Source organism: Heterodontus francisci, chromosome 1 (assembly GCF_036365525.1).
Source record: "Heterodontus francisci isolate sHetFra1 chromosome 1, sHetFra1.hap1, whole genome shotgun sequence".
Taxonomy (NCBI): Eukaryota; Metazoa; Chordata; class Chondrichthyes; order Heterodontiformes; family Heterodontidae; genus Heterodontus; species Heterodontus francisci.
This window is the reverse complement of record NC_090371.1, coordinates 181,233,536-181,255,383: the sequence shown is the minus strand read 5'-3', so window position 1 is coordinate 181,255,383 and position 21,848 is coordinate 181,233,536. Positions and strand designations below refer to the sequence as shown.

General features: G+C 43.9%; 1 protein-coding gene across 4 annotated transcripts in view; it reads right to left on the bottom strand.

Moving 5' to 3' along the window:
• Nucleotides 1–21,848, bottom strand: part of LOC137373808 (TNFAIP3-interacting protein 1-like) — a 34,807-nt gene that overhangs the window by 11,492 nt on the left and 1,467 nt on the right. For 2 of the 4 annotated variants that reach the window (XM_068039233.1, XM_068039214.1), the window contains exons 2-8: nucleotides 19,559–19,660; nucleotides 15,949–16,014; nucleotides 15,178–15,300; nucleotides 14,818–14,946; nucleotides 11,776–11,901; nucleotides 9,416–9,541; nucleotides 9,218–9,292 (exon numbers count right to left, since the gene is read on the bottom strand). In XM_068039233.1, the coding sequence (XP_067895334.1) occupies nucleotides 9,218–9,292; nucleotides 9,416–9,541; nucleotides 11,776–11,901; nucleotides 14,818–14,946; nucleotides 15,178–15,300; nucleotides 15,949–16,014; nucleotides 19,559–19,660 (747 nt within the window). Of the gene's footprint in view, nucleotides 1–2,340; nucleotides 2,421–9,217; nucleotides 9,293–9,415; nucleotides 9,542–11,775; nucleotides 11,902–14,817; nucleotides 14,947–15,177; nucleotides 15,301–15,948; nucleotides 16,015–19,558; nucleotides 19,661–21,848 lie in introns of those variants that run through there. The other 2 variants (XM_068039241.1, XM_068039223.1) reach the window with 2 other exon arrangements.

The window sequence follows — 21,848 nt, the reverse complement described above, 5'->3', positions numbered from 1 at the left end:
AGCTAGATCTCCCCTAATACCTGCGTAATTGGCTTTGTTTGAGTTTAAGATTCTCATTTGGGGTTGGAGTACATTGCTTTGAAACTTAATATGGAATTCAATTGTATTGTGATCACTTTTTCCTCAGCGAGTCAAGTACTTAGGGCGGCACAGTGGCGCAGTGGTTAGCACCGCAGCCTCACAGCTCCAGGGACCCGGGTTCGATTCCGGGTACTGCCTGTGTGGAGTTTGCAAGTTCTCCCTGTGTCTGCGTGGGTTTTCTCCGGGTGCTCCGGTTTCCTCCCACAAGCCAAAAGACTTGCAGGTTGATAGGTAAATTGGCCAGTATAAATTGTCACTAGTATAGGTAGGTGGTAGGGAAATATAGGGACAGGTGGGGATGTTTGTTGGGAATATGGGATTAGTGTAGGATTAGTATAAATGGGTGTTCGGCAGAGGCTCGGTGGGCCGAAGGGCCTGTTTCAGTGCTGTATCTCTAATCTAATCTAATCTACTTATTGGCAAAGCTGCCACCTCCTTTAAAAGGGATGACTGGAGCAGCAAGGATTTTGGTCAACATTTGTGAAGCCGGGAAATGAATCATCAAACCAATATTATTCTGGGAAAGAAAACAGTACATATTTGCAAATGAAGCTTAAAACAATGGCAACACAGGCCACATATTAGCAATGGCAAGAAAACATTTCCTGAGAATACATTAAATTAAGTTACTCAATTTATCTCCAAACCCTGATAACCCTCTGGGGGGAAGGGAGGGTGGGAGAATGTCCTTATAGAATAATGTTAGATATTTCTGTCATGTATCATCAGTTTTAGTAGGTGGTTAGCAATAATATTATCAATTTTACCACCTGTTGCTTGAAGATGGTGGGTGCAGTCCGAACAACATGTCACTATGGGCAGAATTTTGTTCTGCCCTGAGGCGGCCAAACAAAATGGCAGGAGGTGCCCTTCCCGACATTGCCTAGGCCCCCTGCCATTTTGTCCAGGATGGGGAAGGTCGTCTAGGCCAATTGAGGCCCTTAAGTGGCCCTTCCCGCCTCCACCTCAATTTTGTGGAAGGCAAAGGGGCCCATCGCCATGTGGAGATGCTGCCAAATAAAGCCTGATGGCTTCTGAGCAGGGTCGGGGAGGTCTCTCCTTTGGGGGGAAATCTAGGGCCTTGACGAGCCCTGCACTGGCGATCACCGCACCCCTCCTCCACCCACCCACCACCCCCCCCAAGGAAGACAACCCCCTCACCAACCCCGCTCCTGCCCCCAGCCATCGCAGGGGCCTGCCTGACCTGTCTCGGCAACCCCGACCCCACTCACCTGTCCGGGGGTCTTTTCCAGTCTTTGGTACTGCTAGGCCACCTCCAGTACTGGCAGTCACCACTGCTCCCAGTGGCGCTGCCAGTACTGCAGAGCTGCTGGCCTTCTGATTGGCTGGGAGCTTTGGAGGTGGGAACTCGTTTCTTAAAGGGTTGAAATCCCCGACAGCAGGCATTTAATTGGCTGCCTTCTGTTACATGGCTTCCGGGATCTGGCAGAGGTCTCCCCTTGCCTTCCGGCCTGCCACAGAACCCACTTCACCAGAATAAAATGCAGTCCTACATGTTTCCACATTTATAGTCCTCACCTCTTACACCGTTCACACTTATCACGGGCAAATGGCACTCGCCATTTGCCATTTCCACTGACAAAGGTGCCACTCTTAACATAGTAAGTGGATTGGTTATTTCGGGCAATTCAATTTTGACACCTTATTAAAGTGCGATTAATTATTCTCAGTATTGCACTGTCACTGTTTGTATCCAGAAGTGCAGTGAAATAATGGCCGAGTGACGGAATTATACAAATTTACCGGTTATCACCCGTGCTGCAATTTCTCCTTGCCTTCTACACGACTGTATTCCTCCTCCATGATCAACTGGAGCTTGAAGCTAAACTGGTTGAGGTCATGATGTTTATTTAGCACTTGGTACTTTTACCACCACTTACGGCAGGTAAATTAGGTTAACAGCAACCTGGACACTATAAGCGATAGGGATTGTATCTGTACTGTCTCCAAAATGGTACTGGCCTTGAGTAGTCTGGCAAGGATTTTCCAAAAAGGAACAATGTAGTAGCAATAAGGAAATGGTGAGCAATAACCAGAGACAACTCACTGCAATCCCTGAGTAGATTTTTATCACCTGTTTTACACTATGGTATAGTGTTAGCGAGTTGGTAGCCCATTTTACATCTGACATTAAGGCAACAGAAATAAAAATCAGGAGAGATGTAAAACAGGCTGCCAATTCTCCATCACCCATTTTACACAAAGTGAAAATATACCCCGAGTTACCGTAATAGTGGTGACTTTGTTATGGGAATTAAATCTCACTACCACGAGGCTCAAAAGTTCCCAGTTTCAATCTGCAGCCAGTTCATGGGTATCTGAATAAATTAAGAAGTTGAAGGTAACTTGTTCTGTGCTGTTCAAATTCAAATAGTTTTAGTATAATAAAAACTTTTAGCTTCACCTCCGAAAGGTTGGATTTATGTAAAATGTCTTTGAAAAGCTAGAAGACACATTCTTGTTGTGGGTTCGTTTGTTGAAAAATTGAATATCATTGTTTTAAATTCCAGTCTGACCCACACTTCACTGATGTAAGCACTCTTAATCAGCGCCTTTGGAGAATAATTTATGACAAGAGCAGCTAAAGACTGAGAAGTGCGTGGGAGCAGCCTGAGGTTTTAATGAAGATGGCTGCCACATGGCCCAGTGCTCACTTGTTTAAAATGGCTTTCTGATTACAAAGCATGTTCCCATGCTGCCTGCAAATGCCTCACAATGGGCAGCCGTGACGGAGAACATTCAGCCATCACTGACTATAGTTGCATCAGGCTCTGTTCTGGTTACTTTATCTGCTTTGGTGCAGTTGGTAAAGGTCACAAATGAATTCTGGACCTCTTTCAAAGGTTAATTGTACACTAATCTTTATTATCTGTATAACTTTGAGATGTGTTAAGATTACTAGAGACAGACAGAAATAATTTTATAGGACAAATGTAGATGAATAATACTCATCTACCCACATTGAGAAATAGCTTCCTTCAAATTTTCTTCCTGTCTCTTAAAAGCAGTGACTCATGCTGCGAGACAGTTCTACAGATATTTGTAACCCCTCCTGAACCTCACCCAAGGAGTTAATTGTCATTTGTAAACCTAGACAGAGAGTTGGCGGGCTATTCAACCATGGAGAGGCATCATAGCTGGCCAGGTATTTGAACTATCCTCACTCACTCAACACAGGACTCACTTTGACAGTGATTAGGAGTTGGACTGCACAATGATTTTACCTCTTACTAATTTTAGTGTTATTGAAGCTAATTGTAACAACCAAAAGTTGCTCCTAGCTCTGATCAGCTAATACAACACAGAGCAGAGATCAAACATGTAAACTTACTGGTTTGTACGGTTCAGCCCCAGAAAAGTTTGCTTCCAAAAGAATATCAAATCATGGGGAGAGAACTGAAGAGTTTAAATCCTTAGTGGCCAGAGTAAGTTTTAAAAAAAAACCTTACAGGCAGCTAAGTTGGCCACCTGACTGAAGGCAGACCCTCAGAAATACATTAAATCAGGGCATTATTAGGTAGCAAGGATTCCAGAACCATTTCAGTGGCCTACTGGGTACAGCCTCAGCTGTAGATGCTCCGCTCAGCACAGCTTGTTGGTTAGAAGCAGAGGCTCATTTGTGGCTCACAAAAATAATCCTGATTGCTGCTGTCCTGCCCTTCCCTCTCCACCCTCAGCCCACCTGTGAATTCCAGCCTCCAGCCAGCACACACCAAATTACCTGACTGCCAGCCAGGTGTCCTCTCGGCTGTCTGATATGATATTGCACCAGCTTGAATCTGGCAAGCTATTTTGGGGCAGGCAGCTCGCTGGTTCTATTTAAATGAGGTGCGGCCTCCAAAATGGTTCAACCCTCCCACTTCCCCTAACGGGTAGTCGGCCCGTGCATCTGCCACTCATCCACCCAAATGGTAACATACCCCTCTCATGATAGCAACACGATAATCCTAATCACTTATACCCTACGAGTTAGATGGACATCAAGTAGTCCATATGAACTAAATTGGTCTATCTTTGATTCCTAGTGCTGTATATATCTGGGGAAGCAGAAGGAACAATCATTTTCCTCCTGTCTCTTCAGGAGAATTTGCAGAGGAGGCAGATTTGAGTTTTGTACTCCTGAATCCGAAATCTCAACCTTAATAAAATAGGATTTAAAAGATACTAAAAAAAATGTTTTCCCATTTAAATCTCTGGATCCAAATATTGCTATCATTTAAGAAAAAACTGAAAATACCGAACTTCAAAAGAGAATCTGTATGTGTTGTACTTAGGTCAGTGTGGAGATGAAAAAGGGAATTTTAACCCTCAAAAACCTGATGGGATGTGAAAATTATTAAAATCTCAAACCCGAACCCAATTCACCTCGAACCCACCCACTTCCAATTGTAATGGGAGGGGATCAGGTTGCTCAATAAATATTTTAATGAGGCTATGTGCCTCAGATTTTATCTCTCTTCCAGGTTTAACCTTGGTAGGCAGTCAAAGGTAGAGGTAAGTGCCTTTCCAGCACTGCTTGTGGGCTAGGAGGAACAGGAGTATTTCCGTCCAGCTCCCCAAGCTAACCTTCTCCTTCCCTCCTCCACAATTGGGCCGTATCCTTTGCAATTGCACCCCCACCCCACCCCGCCCAACATCACTGATCCATTCACCTCTCTGCCCCCTCACTCTGTCTCCAACCCCCATGAACAACCCCCAAAAGGGTATCAAGGAATATGGGAAGTTGGTGGGAAGGTGGAGTTGAGGCAGAAGAGCAGCCATACTAGCACTGAATGATGGAGCAGGCTCAAGGGGCCTTATAGTCTACTCCTGCTCCTATTTCTTATGTTCTTACACAAGACTACAAGCCCCTTTCCTATCACCACCAACCACCCCCGCCAACACCCTGCCCTTTCGTGATCTCTACCCTAGCAGCACAAGCTTCCCTGCTTCTGAGCCGTGGCCTCTTCTGGAGAAATCCCCATCCGACAGGGAGCCAAGCCTGTGAATCAGGCTGGCTTCCTGGCAGGAACCCTGTTGAAAAAAATGGTGCACGCTGTGGAGTTAAAACTCCGACAGCTGGGGGAACTTGAACTCCTCCCTGCTACATGGAAATCCTGCCCTCGTAAAGATCGGGGCTGAAGTTTCTCTCAAGTCCCATTACTTGGAAAAGCAACATATACATTTTGTACACTTTTTTGCTTTGTGTGAGTGGGAGTTCAAGATCAACTGTAAGGTGTCTAGTTTTAACAGATCCATTTAACTTACACTGCTGGTGCTGGGGTTTCTCTGCCCTGCGATAATGTTACCTGGCTTTCACTCAGCCAAAAGAATGAAAAAGTAAATGTCAGCTGAAACTGGGATTTACCAGCACACTCCTGTAAAGTAGAAGATCACAATCTTGAGGCAGGTGCGCAGAAGATTACCATCTTTAGTGGCTGACTCTTGCAAAACAAAGAGGTGTTAGTCAGGTGCTTTAATGCTCCAGTTATATAGGGCTGGATTTTACCAGCACCACCCCCTCCCCTCCCCACCGACATTGGGGGTTGTGGCAGGGGGGCCCGGAAAATACCTCTGGGAGAGGCCCGCCATGGGCCTTGACGCTGGGAAGGGCCCGCCCCATCTGACCAGCAGCAGCAACGCCTCGTGGCAGCGCCCCCCCCCCCCCCCGCACCACTCAGTGATGGAAACTTAATTTAAATATTTTTTAAAATGTTAATCAATGCATATTGACTTATCTCGTCACGAGGCCGTCCTAAGCCGATATTACGAACGGTTGCTGCAACTCCCGCGCCTTCGGATCACCATTCAGAGATCCAAGGTGGAACACTGGTTGGGGGGAGGGGGGGGGGGGGAGGAGTGAAATTTTCAGGGTTTGGGGGGAGCAGGGTAAACTCTTGCTATTGGTTGAGGGGATGGTGGGAAGGGGTTGAAGGTCAAAGTTAATAAATTTTGGGGGGATGTAAGTTCCAGATCGGAAGAAAGGTTCTTTTGGGGGGAGAGGGCAATTAATAAACTGATTAGTCATTGGGGTAGGGGTGGGAGAGGGGATTGGAACTTTGAATAGAATTTAAATTTTTTAAAAACTGTCACTTTAAAACTCAAAATGCTTCGGAAGGGCCTGAAGCCCTTTAAAAATGGTGCTGGCGCCTGCACGGTGGCGCCAGGCACTGTTACTGGGGTCGGAGCACCTGCTCCCTCTACGTTATCAGGGGTGGACATTCTGTCCCCTGTATGTTAATGAGCTGCCGCGCGAAATATCGCAGCGGCACCGCGGTGCACGTCTCATGTGTGCACCACGCACTTCTTGAAGCTCGTCGCCGAGAATGGCGGTGAGCTGTAAAAATCCAACCCTAGAGATCAGCTGCAGTTATACTGCATCTGGTGGAGAACTGGGGTTTTAAAAACTTGCAGCATACAGTAATCTATTATTTTGTCTGTAAATTTCTAAATGTTAGAAGAGAGCTAATTGTAGAATTAGCACAATTCTAACTTTAGAAATTCCACCATCAGGAGCAGATCATAGCAACCTTGGGGTTCTGTCTTTTCTGATTTGTGAGGTGTAACTATGGCTACCCACTCATCTCATTGAGGTGCCGCAGGGGAGTGCAGTAGAATCTGGACATATACCTGCAAGCAGGAGTATCCCAGAGAACAAAGGGACGATTAGCAAATAATCCTCCCCCACAGTCAGGGAAGAAAGGGAACCAGTCATCCCCTGAGGTGAAAACCCCTCGCATGACTCATCAAGGCACTGAACGAGAGTTCAGAGTAGAACCGCCCACTGCTGCCACCCCTGAACAGAACTCCAACCTAGGGCTAATTAAACCTAACCCTCCCCCCTGCAGGCCTCAAAGAACAAAGACCTATTAGGCCAGTCTTGGAAATGTGCAAACTGAAAAGGTTTCCCCAAAAACCACATGTTTATTGGGAAGACAAAAAGAGCAGTTTAAAGCAGAACTGCTACCAAGAAAAAACATGCTGTAACAATTGTTAGGGTTCTGAATGAAGAGAGAGATGCATGTGTGTGTTCCTGTCCTGATCTTCTCTCTAGTCCCTTTTAATGAAATACTCTCCCAAAAATAAATCGTATTTCATTCCACTGGGTGTGGAGGTGTCATGCAGACCCCCACCTGCCAAGAATGAGGCACATTAATTTTGTCACATGAGCATTGATTTTAAACTGTTGCTGGAGTGAAGAACTGACTTGTTAAAAAATCACCAGACACTTGACTGGAAGGACATTTGCATATTAACAGACAGTGCTTGTGGAGACAAAGGACTGTTCCATGGTCCACTTAACCCACAATGGACTTTGATCACCAGACATTGAAGGTGAGGAAGCTCACATTCCAGGATAACTGCTAAGATGGCAGAATCCACAAATAGAAGTGTCAAACCAGCTAGTCACATGACTAACCTGCTGGGCAACCTGGTTTTTTTTTTAAATTGTGCCACAGAGAAAGAGGCAGGTTGAAACTGAAGCTGGAGCAAGGAAGCCTCTCTCTCTCACTTTCACCCAAGCCACAGGACCCATGGAAAACACACAAACCTCAAGAGAAAAAAGTTGAAGCGTGAACTGGATTCCATCGAATTGCAAAACTTACCAGCAACCAAAGGACCATTGAACTTAAAGGACTGCAACTACCAGATATTGCCTCAAACTTTCCCCCTTTATTCCTTCTACTTTGTCTCTATCTGCGTGTATGTTTATCGTGTATGTATGCTAGCATGGTCGCATCACATATTCGTAGTCAGTAACTGGATTAGAGTTTAAGATGAATAAACTTCTACCTTTCTTGTTTAAAATCTAAGAAAACCTGTCTGAATTGATTTCTTTGCCTTACAACTGGAAAGCTGTGAACAAGGATTCACTAAGGGGGAGCTAAAGCACAGTGTTTTTAAAAAATTAAACCTGTTACGATTAAACCAGGCATAGGCTGAGAGGGAATCCCTAGACCCCTCTCACCTGGTCGTAACAACTCCATTACATTTTTTGATCTTTTCTGCAATTCTTTACTCCAGATTTTTGGCTCTTGGAACTCACTTAGTAGAGTGATCTGAGGTACGACTCCCTGTGCATTCAAGAGTGTCTTCTCTAGCCTCACTACCTAGGTAAAATGGTCAGTACCATGCCAAGCACATGAATAGGAATCCCTGGTCTATCAGTCGTTTTTTTAAAAAACTTACTGGAATTATTCTTTTGCCACCACACAATCTATTTCCATCCCTCAATATGCAGTAGAATATCACAGCAAAGCTTGTTCTAGTTTTAAAATATTGACAAATTTATTCAATAAACAAGAAACAAGCAAATATGTAACAATGTCATAAAACAGTAGAAATACTACCAGATATCTTCTTGAAGGGGAAACTGCAAAAGGTTGCAAATCAAAATGCTAACCAATGTCTTTATGAACAACTGCTGTACACACAGCTCCTCTCCTTGTCTCCATGTTAGCTATGGCAGAAAGCTCAAATGAAGATCTCATTTTTTCCCAATTCAATTATGTTCTGAGTGGTTATCTGTTCCTTTATTCTTATGGCTGTCAGCCTGTTACCAAAGCTCATTAGAAATTCATTAACTACCAGCCTCATCCAAAAATTACAGGCTATCATATTTATAACTGAACGAATCATAATGTCTGTATATATTTGATAATGGTGAGTTAAATCCTGTCTAAAGCCTGCCATAAGGGAGACTACAATGACAAGCATACATCACAACACATGAAACAAATGGGTGAAGGCTGCAGGTGTTTTGTTCGAAATCTCATGTATTGCATCAGAATGAGAGGGACAGCTATCAGGCTAAAACAAAACAGAGATGCTTCATATTTGTCACACTCCTTATATCCATTCTTCCACACAACTTGCTCCAAGATCACAACAGATGTGAGATAAACGATTAGTTGTATTTATGTGATGATCGGACATAACATTTGTGCTCAAACTCAGTGCCATATATTCAATTCCATATTTCTTTGTAAGGAGACAATGGCCAGCACATAAAGTATAATGTTAAATTAAGATCCATTTAATAAAATCATAATTTACATTTCTTTCATTAGGTGCTATTTTAATTAGTTTCTGTAGAGGCTTCACAGGATACGTATTTAATACTACAGTCTCATACCTGTTTTTTCAGTTTCTTCCCCAGTAAGTCTTTTTCTTTCCTTTCCTTGATAAAGTCTTCCTCATAAGTCTTAAGCTGCGAAAAAAAAGTAAAAATTCCCTTAACTGATGACTAGCCACAAGATCAAGCAAATAATATGTTATTAAAGTAGAAAATATTGAAAAAATTAAATGTAAAAAGGTAGTTACTATGTAATACCCGTGTGTTAAGTAAAGTAAGTTTTGACTGGAGGTGCTCAATGTTTTTCTTCAAATCTTCTTTTTCTTCATTCATTCTTTCCCGGTCACACCTTTCTTTCTGAAAGTCTTCTTCAAATATCAGCACCTTTAACAGAATCACAAACATTTTAAGAGCCTGTGGATATAATTTAACCTATGCTTGTCAACATCCTTGATTGTATACAGAAGAAAAAGCACAAAGCTTCTGCAGTTACATACTTTCCTGATGTGGTTGAGGAGGGAAGATGAACTGCAAAGCCCTAGTTATTAAATTCCAAATTAGAAGTTAGAATATAGAGGAAGAGATGAATTAGCAGCTGGAATTTTACAGTGGCGGTGGGGGGGGGTGCACCCATCCACCGGCCGAAAAGTCGGTGGCAAGCATGCCTCCGATGGACCTGGGGATCCAGACTGGATTTTACGCTCCCCAGGCTCTTAACTGGTCTTGGGCGGGACTTCCACCTCATTGTGGCTGTAAGTCCCGCCTAATGTCGCTGCCGGCCAATCAGCGGGCCGGCAGCTCTTAGTCCCAGCAGCACCACCGGGAGCGGTGGCCACTGCTGGGACTACACCCAGCTTCAGGATGAAGATGAAGGACAGCCCCGGAAAAAGGTAAGTCTTTAGTGCCTCGTCGGGGACAATCGGTTGGGCCCCAGCTAGGCAAGGGGGGGGGGGGGGGGGGGTGGTGGTCAGTTAGGAGGGTGGGGTGGGGGCGTGTTGTGCGTTGGGGGCAGTTGGGGCTTCAGAGGCGGCCCTCTGTGGGACACAAGATGCCTGATCAAGAGGCACCCCCCACCCGCCCCCCCGCCTGCCAGAAGGCTGCCAAGTTTTATCAAGCAAGTTTTCTGAGGCCTCAGCCACCTGCCAGCTGAATGTAAAACACCCATGGTGGCAGGCGGAGTCTCTTAAGTGGCAGGTAATTGGCCACTTAAGGACCTTGATTGGCCTGGGGCAGGCCGGAAGTTTCTTGCCACCGCCACTCCGTGTAAATTGGCAGTGGAGGCGGGAGAGGGTTGGCCCGGTTGGGCCCGCCCCCAGTCTCCCACTCCATTTTACGCTTCCCCCCCCCTCCCCATCCCTCCTGCCACCCCCACTCTTTTAAAGGTTGTAAAATTCCAACCAGAGGCTCCAATTGGGATCATAGTTTATCTAGTCTGAGCCAAAAATCCAAACACAGTCCAGGCTGGTGAATGAACTGGGGCAATTTTCATAGACAGCCAAGGAAGTTGGACACGTCTCCATTCATTCCTATCACCAACTATAACTGGAATCTCATATGCATTTAAATGAGAATTAAAGACGGTCATCGACTTCCAACTGCTGTTCACCAATGCAGATGATATTGCTCACATATAGAAGAAAACAAGAGGGAGCACAGGTGTAGGATAAGATATTCATCATTTAGGACTGAGATGAGGAGAAATTTCTTCACTCGGAGGATTGTGAATCTTCAGAATTGCCTACCCCAGAGGGTTGTGGATGCTCCATAGTTGAGTATATTCAAGGCTGGGATAGATATATTTTTGATCTCTCACGGAATCAAGGGATATGGGGAGCAGGCAGGAAAGTAGAATTGAGGCAGAAGATCAGCCATGATCGTATTGAATGATTGAGCAGGCTCGAGTGGCCAAATCGTCTACTCCTGCTCCTATTTCTTGTGTTCTTATGTTTTCCGCATGTACAACAACTTGAATTTACAAAATACCTTTAACATTGCAAAACATCCCAAAGTGCTTCACAGAAGCATTATCAAGCAAAATTTGATAGTTCGCCACAGAGGAGATATTAGGACAGGTGACTAAAAGCTTAGTCAAAGAGGTACATTTAAAGGAAATAAAAGCAAAATACTGCAGATGCTGGAAATCTGAAATAAAAGCAAGAAATGCTGGAAATACTCAGCAGGTCTGGCAGCATCTGTAGAGAGAGAAGCAGAGTTACTCTGCTACTCTCTCCACAGATGCTGCCAGACCTGCTGAGTATTTCCAGCATTTCTTGCTTTTATTTTAGGTACATTTAAAGGAGTGTCTTAAAGGAGGGGAGAGAGAGGTAGAGAGGCGAAGAGGTTTAGGGAGGAATTCCAGAGCTCAGGGCCGAGGCTGCTAAAGGCACAGCCACCAATGACGGGGTGATGAGAATTGGGAATACACAAGAGGTCAGAATTGGAGGAGGGTTGTTGTGCTGCAAGAAGTTACAGGGATGGGGAGGTGCGAGTCCATGGAGGAATTTGAAAAGAACACTCAATAAATAAATATAAAGAAAACAGTGGGGCAGGCTTTTTAAAATCCATACACCACACTAAGTTATTATTTCTTGCAAAATATTCAATGCATTGTATACTACCTGTTGTTTTAGGACCTCAATTTGTGTGGTCAGTTCTTCAGGATGAGATTTTCTCATTCTCTCTCCACTATCAAAACTATGAGACATGCAAGAAACACTCTGCTTTCTTAAAGCATCAGACAGAGCCTGTAACAAAATTAATTTAAAGACTTCAGACTAACAATCTTTATCCAGTGTCACAAGAGCTTACATTAAGCTTTTTTCCAAAACACTTATGAGTGAGTAAGACCTACATCCTACTACTGTGTGGTACAGCATGTTGGAGCTCCAGTGAACTGAGCTACTGTGTCACCATCTAAAGTGCTTAGAGATTTGAAAATCCTTTTGTTTCAAGGTTCCATTTGCCAAACATTTGTGAGGTATAACTCTACAGTATTGTTTACAAAGGAGAGATATACATAGACTCACTGGTGAAATCCTTGGGCAAATAGCAGTCATGTTAGCAACATCCTGCAAAAACTACCACGCAAAACCAGTTTAAAACCCAACAATAATCACCAAACTTCAAACCCAACTGAACAGCTTGAATGAAAGCAGAAATTGTTATAAGTTCAGAGCAGGCCTGCCAGCATTTGAAAAGATTAAAATGGCATCTGAAAAAGGGGGATAAAGGTGAGAAGACTTTAATATTTTGGGTGTATCTCCTTCATTGAAGGAACAAAGTTCTGATGAAGGGTCTATACCTGAGTATTACCTTATGTTTTCTCCTCAGATACTGAAAGGCCTTCTCTATTTCCAGCAATTTTGTTTTGATTTCATGATGTTTTTTATCACCTTATGTTTCTTGAAGCATTTCACCTTGATAATTTATTGGCATTGGCAACAAGGGTTAAGATCCTGATTGTGGTTGCACTTATAATTTTCATTTAATTTACTAAATGTGCAAGAACTGTTCAACGAAAAAAATAAAATATACACTGTGGTTCATTCTGGAATTATTACAGAACAATCCACTTTTGATCTGTTAAAGCAAGAAAGTAATTCTCACTGTGATGCTAAGCAAGTCAAGGACTTGCACCTAAATATGTTCCATGTATTCAGAACTGTAATAATAAATCTTTCAAAAAGTACTCAAGGTCTCCTCTGTGGATTTCTGTGTTGTGTGAAACAGTGGGTGACTGATATTTGAATATCAACTGGTGAACATAGTCCAGTAATACAGAGCACATCTGTTTCCTAGTTTTAGAATGCTTGTATTAAGTCAAACTGATAGAGAATTTTAAAAAATTCTCTTTTTCCTTTTTTTAATATTAACAAAACCGCTCTCACTGTGATTTTGGACTTCTAACTGTTCTTGTTAACGGTTATAATTATCTTTCTTTCTGTCCCAGTGGACTGAATTTTACCGGTCCCTTGACGCCGCGGGTGCTGGTAAAATTCTGAGGGGATAGGTCCATCCCAGCGCGCGATGTCGAGAAGCGCTCGCTGCATAATACCAGTGGCGGGGAGACCTCCGTGCAGCACCCCCCCACCCCGCCCCCCAGTCTGGCCGCGGGACCTTCATCAGCATATGCAAATTAACACTAAAGAGATGCAAATAAACATAACTGCAGGCGGCAGCCATCCCACGCCAATTTTACAGCCGCCATTCGTGCTTCGCGTGCCTTCGGAATTCTGTATGGAGTTCCAAGGCGAGAACCTGGTGGGGAGGGGGGAGGAATAACATTTCCAGGGCAGGAGGGGTGGGGGAGCGGGGAAAGCAAATTTAATTGGTTGTGTGAATGGTGGGAAGGGGTTAGAGGCCAAATGTTAGAAGGTTGGGGGGGAAAATTCAGGAAAGGAATAAAGTATTTTTTGACAATAAGTGCCACTTAAATGACCATGGGTGGGGGTGGGGGAGAAGGACCCCCACATCTTTATTAATAGTTAATAAAAAATTTTGAATTATGTACCTGTAAAAAATAAAATTAATTCTAAGGGTTTAAAGCCCTTTAAAAATGGTGCCGGCCCTGGCGTGGTGGCACCAGACGCCATTGCAGGGGACCTGGCGGCCGCCCCCCACACATCATCGGGGGCGGCCGCTCCGCCCCTCTATTTAAATGAGCCCCCGCGCGTAATATCACGGGGGCTCCTTGGTGGCACTTCCGTATCAGAAGGCCGGCAAGTTGAAAGCATGCCACCGTGGAGTGTGGCACGCGATTAAAATGCAGCCCAATATTTCCTTAGTCAATTCTGTAGGACTCCCCACCATACAGTATTCCCCAAATCTATAGGGCAGGGCAGTGAACTTTTGCCACAGCCTTACTGATATGAACGGTCTATGAAAATTTTTTCAGGCAGGTTAACCAATCCTCTGAATTTCCTTGTCCCTCTTCTCCCATTTAAGGAAGGATGTCTCCACTTGGGCCTTTCCTTGCAGGGCCTGGGGGAGATCAGGAATTCAATTCGGCACAGCAGGAGGAGAGAGAAAACATACATTACGTATGCACACGCACACACACAGACACACAATGTACGGCCTTGCCCTTCATAGTCCAGTTCATTCAAGCACTAATGGATTGTACCACTAGATCATTTAAAAGCTGCTTCCATCTTGGAAAGGAACATGATCACCACGGATTGGATTCAGCTCTGCTCCAGTACTTTGTATGAATAACCAGTTCTCTCATACTTCACATACCACAAGACAATATGCAGTACAGCACTTGACAGCAGTTAACCAGATGTTTCGTGCTGACTAAAAAGGACATTCTTTTAAAAGTTTAATTAGAGGCAATTTAAAAATTGTATCATTTTGAGGACCATGAGTGAGGCCATCCAGTCCTTCATCATGCTGCCTACTTGAAAACAAATGGGCAAAACTCATGCTACTAAGTTTTACCAGCAGAGAGTGAGAGGTGGTGCCCATGTACCTGTGCTTCAGCACCTTTCGGGAAGAGAAGCGAAAACTGGATTGAATAAAAAAATCCCACAAAGAACTTTGTGACCATGGGCATGAGAAGCAGTTTTACTGGAGAGAGACTGATTTGCTTGTGGAGCTATTCCTCTGCACTGGGCTACAGATGAACATGCAGATAAGAACAAAGTAGTTACTGTACAAACCTTATTCAGACGAGCAATTTCATGTTCATAATATTCTTTTTGTTTGGTTATCGAAGTGTGGCATTGTTTCAAATGCTTGTTCTCTTCTTCAGCCTCAAACAACTTTGCATTTAGTGTCTGCTTTTGTTCCTTTTTTTCAAAAAAAATGGGGGAAGAAAACAACATCAGTAATAGGAAGACTGGATTTCAGGGTAACAGCTTCAACCAATTCGAAAAGTTACACTTGTGGAGATGATCATAATATTAACCGTGTAACTGCTGCAGCTTTGGAATCAAAGTCCAAGGTTTCTATTAAATGTGCTTGCTCACTTACAGTCAAATATCAATTATTTTCAAGCCATTATTGGTAAAAAAACATACCTCTGCCATTTCAAGTTTTGCTTTGGCAAGCAGCAGCTTCTTATCAAAATCTCTCTGTTTCTGGTCCAGTTCTTTCTCCAGGTCACTCAGGGACTGCTGATAAGTGGTGGTCTTTTCTTTCAGCTGTAAAACATAAAAGCCACTTAAGGATCCATTATATATTGGAATATTATGGATGATTCAATTCAATCAAATATCTGTTAGATAGCAGAAATAAAGGGTGTGGGGAGGGGGCGCGGGAAGGAGGCTTCTTATTAATAAAGAATCAAGAATCCAAACTGGCAAAGCAGGACACAAAGACACAGTTCTCAGAATATTTAACACACTTATATATTTTTTAAAATTTGTTTTCTCTCTGCCTTTCTACGCCCTAAGCACCAAACATCATCCCCAATCAAGAAAATGTACAAATAACTCGCTGTTGGGTCTGTGCAGATGTAATTCTCCACCAATTCACTAGGGGGTGCACGGGAGCAGTCTAACATCAAATTCAGATACATACAATGAACTCTGCAAAGTGTATTTGTGTTGAGACTATTAAAGTCTTGGTTGGGAATTAACAGATTGCATTTTACAAAAGGGTGTTGAAAACAAAAGCAAAACAAAGCAGTTTTTTTTGGTTTAAACAAAAATGTTGCACACTACGTTTCAATACTTTTTAGGATTTGTATATTAGCAAGATACATTTTAAGCACATGTACCATCCACACACAAGGAATACTACATACAAAAACCTAGAACAAAAATGTTGAGAAGATGTGGGCGTTTTACCTTCTGCTCATACACTGCCTTCATGTTCCTGAACTCTTGGTCCCACTGCTTGTTTATCTCCAGAAGCTGTCAGAACAATAAATTCATTGTGCCACATTGAATTAAAAAGAAACATTTCTCCACACAAAGCCTAAAGGTTAACATTTTTAAATGTTACAGATTGGAAAGAACCACACCACAAATAAAATACAATGTTTGCCGACATAGGAAACAGCATTAAAAAAGTGGGACAGTTCCTGAGTTTCAGACTTGGAAGAACACAATTATAGGACATGCCACCACCAAACATATCTTCCCCTCCTCTCCTCTTTCAGCATTCCGAAGCATCCCTCCAAGATACCTGATCCACTCCCTAATCAGCCCAACACTCCCTCTCCTTTGCACAGCACCTGCCCATGCAAGTGCAAGAGAAGCAATAGCTGGCCTCTTACCTCCTCCCTTTCCACTGTCCAGGGTCCCAAACACTCCTTCCAGGTGAAGCAGCAATTTACTTGTACTTTCAACTTATTACACTGTATTCACTGCTCATGATGCTATCTCCTCTACGGTGGGGAGACCAAACACAAATTGGGTGATTGCTTTGCTGAACACCTCTGTTCAGTCTGCAAGTATGACCCTGAGTTTCCGGTCGCCTGTCACTTTAATTCTCCGCCACACTCCCACGCTGACCTCTCTGTCCTCGGCCTCCTATGCTGTTCTAATGAAACTCAGTGGAAGCTCAAGGAACAGCATCTCATCTTACAATTAGGCATTTCACAGCCTTTCAGCAATTCTGAGTTCAACAGTTTCAGATCATAAACACTGCCCCATTTTTTTTAAAGACAGCAGGTGCAGGCAATGTTTCCACCATTGCAATTTCCTCTAGACCCATCTGTTGTTTCTTTACTTGTCTCATTGCCAGCCCCTTTCGCCTTGCACCATCATTCCTTTTGTCATTTAAACTCTGCTGCATTCCACACTAACACAGACCTTCCTTTTTGTTCTTTCTTCCCCTTCCTCCTTTCCCTGCCTCTGTACTTGCTTAAAACTTGTTAAAACTCTAACTTTTTCCAGTTCTGATGCATTGGCCTGGATTTTACCAACCCTCTGGAGATGGGGTGGGAGATGGGAGGGTTGTTAAAGTGGCAGTGGAAGCACTGGGAGGGGAGTCTGACATCTTCCCGCCGCTATGGGATATTCTCAACAGTGGGAATGGCAGTAACACAGCTGCCAACTGACCAGAGGCAGGCAATCAATTAAACCAATTAATTGGTCAATTAACGGCCACTTCTCACCCCCACCCGAATTTTATTGGCGTCAGGACGGGCCCCCACTATGTGGGGAGACCACCAGGCAAACCGTGGTGACCTCCCAGCAGGTTCCCAGGAGCGGGCCGCGGGGGGGGGGGGGGGGGGGGAGCAGGGGTGTGTGGGCGTGGGAAGGGGTGTGAGCCTTTCTTTATGGACACTCCATGGCACACAGAGGGGACCAATGGCCACACCCGCAGCTCTGACACTGTCACTGGAGGGTACTCCCCTCCAATTGTCAGGGCCTGCCTTCCTGGCCCCGGCATATTAAATAAAAAAGTTTAACCTGGCCTCTGAGGGTGCTTCAACATGGAGCCACCCTCTTCTTCTTCCTGGAGCCTCAGCAGAGGCCACCTCTGTTGGTGGCACTGCTGAGCTGTCAGCCCCCTGGTTGGGCCAGCAACTCTGAGAAGTGGGCTGCCATCCTCCCATTGGATGGCGGTTCCAGTGACGGCCTCTTAATTGGCTGCCGCCGGTAAAATGCTGCTTGGGGTCCGGCCGGCCACCCACGTGGGCTCAGAAGCTGCTTTTGGTTCTAGTGGCGGGACTTCCCAGCTTCTGGAAAAATTTCCAGCCGTTATCTCTGTTTCTCTGTTCACTGATGTTGCCTGACCTGCTGCGTATTTCCAGCATCTTCTGTTGTTACAATAATACGACATCATAGCAATGAAAACATCTGTTCAGCTTCATCCCAACTCAGTTTTTTTAAAATCAGTGGTTCATGGGATGTAGGCATCACTGGCCAGGCCAGCATTTATTGCCCATCCCTAATTGCCCTCGAGAAGGTGGTGGCGAGCTGCCTTCTTGAACCGCTGCAGTCCATGTGGGGTAGGTACACCCACAGTGCTGTTAGGAAGGGAGTTCCAGGATTTTGGCTCAGCGACAGTGAAGGAACGGCGATATAGTTCCAAGTCAGGATGGTGTGTGGCTGGGAGGGGAACTTGCAGGTAGTGGTGTTCCCACGCATCTGCTGCCCTTGTCCTTCTAGGTGGTAGAGGTCGCGGGTTTGGAAGGTGCTGTCGAGGAGCCTTGGTGAGTTGCTGCAGTGCATCTTGTGTGGTGCGAATGTTACTTGCCACTTATAAGCCCAAGCCTGGATGTTGTCCTGGTCTTGCTGCATCTGGACACAGGCTCGCAGTATCTGAGGAGTCATGAATGGTACTGAACATTTTGCAATCATAAACGAATATCCCAACTTCTGGATGGAGGGAAGGTCATTGATGAAGCAGCTGAAGATGGTTGGGCCTAGGACACTACCGAGGAACTCCTGGAATGGTGTCCTGGGACTGAGATGTTTGACCTCCAACAACCACAACCATCTTCTTTTGTGCTACGTATGACTCCAACCAGCGGAGATTTTTCCCCCTGATTTCCAATGACTTCAGTTTTGGTAGGGCTCCTTGATGCCATACACGGCCAAATGCTGCCTTGATGTCAAGGACAGTCACTCTCACCTCACCTCGAGTTCAGCCGAGTAGTCGGTCCGGTTTCATTCCTTTTCTTAGACTTTGTAGCAGTTTGATACAACTGAATGGCTCACAAGGCCATTTCAGAGGCTAGTTAAGTCAACCACATGTGGGTCTGGAGCCACATATAGGCCAGACCAGGTAAAGCCGACAGATTTCCTTCCCTAAAGGACATTAGTGAACCAGATGGGTTTTTACAACAATCGACAATGGTTTCAAGCTTTTAATTCCAGATTTATTAATTGAATTCGAATTTCACCATCTGCCGTAGTGGGATTCAAATCCATGTCCCAAAGCATTCGCCTGGGCCTCTGGATTACTAGTCCAGTGGCATTATCACTACGCCACCGCCTTCCCTAATATCATAATGTGCTATCATTTTAGTCTAAACAAGATCAAACACCTGAAGCAAGGCCCAGAGAAACTGTTTCATCTTTAGATTTAAAAAGGAAGTTTATGCAAATTCTCAACTTCTCCCTCCATTATAAACTTTCCTATCCCTATTCACAACCATCCATTCCACCTTGTGCAGCTGCCACTACCATCGTCCCACCACTGGCAGCCGTGCCTTCAGCCACCTAGGCCCTAAGCTCTCGAATTCCCTCCCTAAACCTTTCTGCCTCTCCAGCTCCCGATCCTCCTTTAAGACCCTCCTTAAAATCCCATTCTTTGCACAAGCTTTTTAGCCAGCCTATATCTCCATCTTTACCTCGGCACTGATTTTAGTCTGATTATGATTATGTACTGTGCCTTGGGATGTTTTCCTGTGTTAAATATACTTTGTAACTAAGTTGTTGTTGTAGCCAAAGATGTCACAGAGAAGACTGGATTACAACTGCAATTTAAAAATTAAGGTACCTCTTTTTTCTGATTTTCTAAAGTCTTAATCCGTCTTTCAAACGTTTCTTTTCCATCTGTGGAAGGTTTCCTCTGGTTTTCGATTTCCATTCCAATCACATTCTACCAGGAAAAAAGACAGAAGAGTCTTCTCACTCTCCAATTTCTTACTGGCATTTCTAGCCATGCACCTTGTGGCACACACACAGACACACACACACAGACATACCAAATTTATGTTAACTACTTTTAACTTTCACAATCTAAATTGTGTTCACCTGTGGGTAACTTTGAATTGCAAACTAGATCACTTATTTAATTGAAGGCAGCATTTAATCATTGGTCTCTTTTCAGGAAATCAAACATTCTGAAGAATTATGCTTGGTTTTGATTGTCCTGTTCATTTGTTCATTATTTTGTTCAAACAGATGATAGTATCAGATGAAATGAGTTGGAGTGGTTATTGTGCCTATCACTGTTAATAGCAATCATCTACCGATGCTAATTTAGCTTATTTACACTGGCGGGCACATTAATTCATACTCAGCCATGTTCCTTGAAAAGGCCATCAAAAATTACAGCATTTAAACACATTCAGACAAATATGATTTCCATCCCAACAATTCCTAACCAGTTGCTCTTTCCAGCTCCATGTTTGATGATTTAATTAATGGTTCCCTTCACTGTGACTCTGTGACTTTCCCTTTTCCTAACATGTCAATATCTCCTTCTTCAAAAAGCTCACCTTTGGCCTTTGCATCCTTTCCATTTACGGCCATATCTCTCATCTCCCTTTCCTCTCCAAGACCATTCAGAATGTTGTTGATTGCATCTCTATGTTCACATCTCTCACAATACCTTGTTTAACTCTCATCAGTCTAGTCTCTGACCATCAGCACATTAACCTTCCTTCACTTCTCTGCAGTGTTACCATGCCATCCTCCTCCACAGACCAGTTCTATCAGAGTGTCCTCACATTATTCCATTCACCACATCTTCACTGACCTACACTGCTGGTGCATTGATATTGAAAACCTTGTGCCTCCAAAGTCTCTGCAACCTTTTCTAGATTTACAATCCCTCCCATGCTCACTGATCTTCTGACTGTGCCAGATTCCACACAGCTTGCTGTTCCACCATCACAGACAAAAGGTTCAGCCCTACTCTCCACAACAACTGAAGTAAATTGCTCCACATCTCTTATCCATTAGGGAGTACTATCTATTCCTTTTTTCCCATTTCTCTGTGGGAGTTCAAGGCCACTATGTAAACTCAGGTTGTTCTCTTTAACCAAATACTTTCCACTATTCACCTTAAAAACAACTCACCAGTACACAGCACAGTAAGAACAAAGAGCAGTTGCATACGGCCTTACAATTTCTGCCTTTTCGTAGAAAAAAAGATGAATCCAGTATTATTTCAGTGCTGTAGTCCTCTCAGGATTTGTTCCAGACCCTTTCAGACCCATGTGTTCAAACAGTAGCAGATAAAATAGATCCTGTAGCATTAAGACACTTTACCTCTTTAATCTGAGTTGATGCACCTTTATAAAATCTCTCTCTTTCTTCATCTGAATTTCTCTGTTTATTTACCATAACGTTTGGGTCTTTTTCAAAGTGAAGACAATAGCTGTGTATTTTCAGCTCCAAATTTAGTGCAGCGCACTGATTCAAATCTGTTCTCAAACCTGGCTTTTAAACGATCCCAGTTCATTTATCATATTTCAAACCACACCAAATTACATAAAGGGACACTTCAACATTTTTGATCAATGACACTTGATGAAAGGGAGGTCAGGGCTTCCCATTATGTTGCAAACTTGCTTTGCCTTGCTTGAATGACTAAGGTATTCAACACAATCAACCAATATCTGGAAACGGCAATACCTGTAAAACCTGCTAGCAGCAGGAGCATAGCAGGGGCTTAGTAGTACAACCGCACAATGTGGGAAGAGCTGAACTTCAATTCGTGAAGGTCAGAACAATAAAGGACCCGAATTTAATCTGGTCCGCTTCATTATAGAATATGATCTTCCCTGCTCGACTCTGCATCAGTCCAGATGATTATTTAATGCCCAAACACAAAAGGAGGAGGCAGGTAGAACAGGAAGAACCAGCATGGTTGGTTTGCTTTTATAAGACGAGAAAGATGGGATCAGCTCCAGTTGTGACCAACAGCACTGAATGTTTGTCGATAGTGAACCACGTTTAATTTCAGTGCGCATAGATGTATATAGAATATATTGATTTATCTGACCAGATTTATCAAAACACTTGCCCCTTGCAAGTAAATTCTGGATACAATCAGAGAA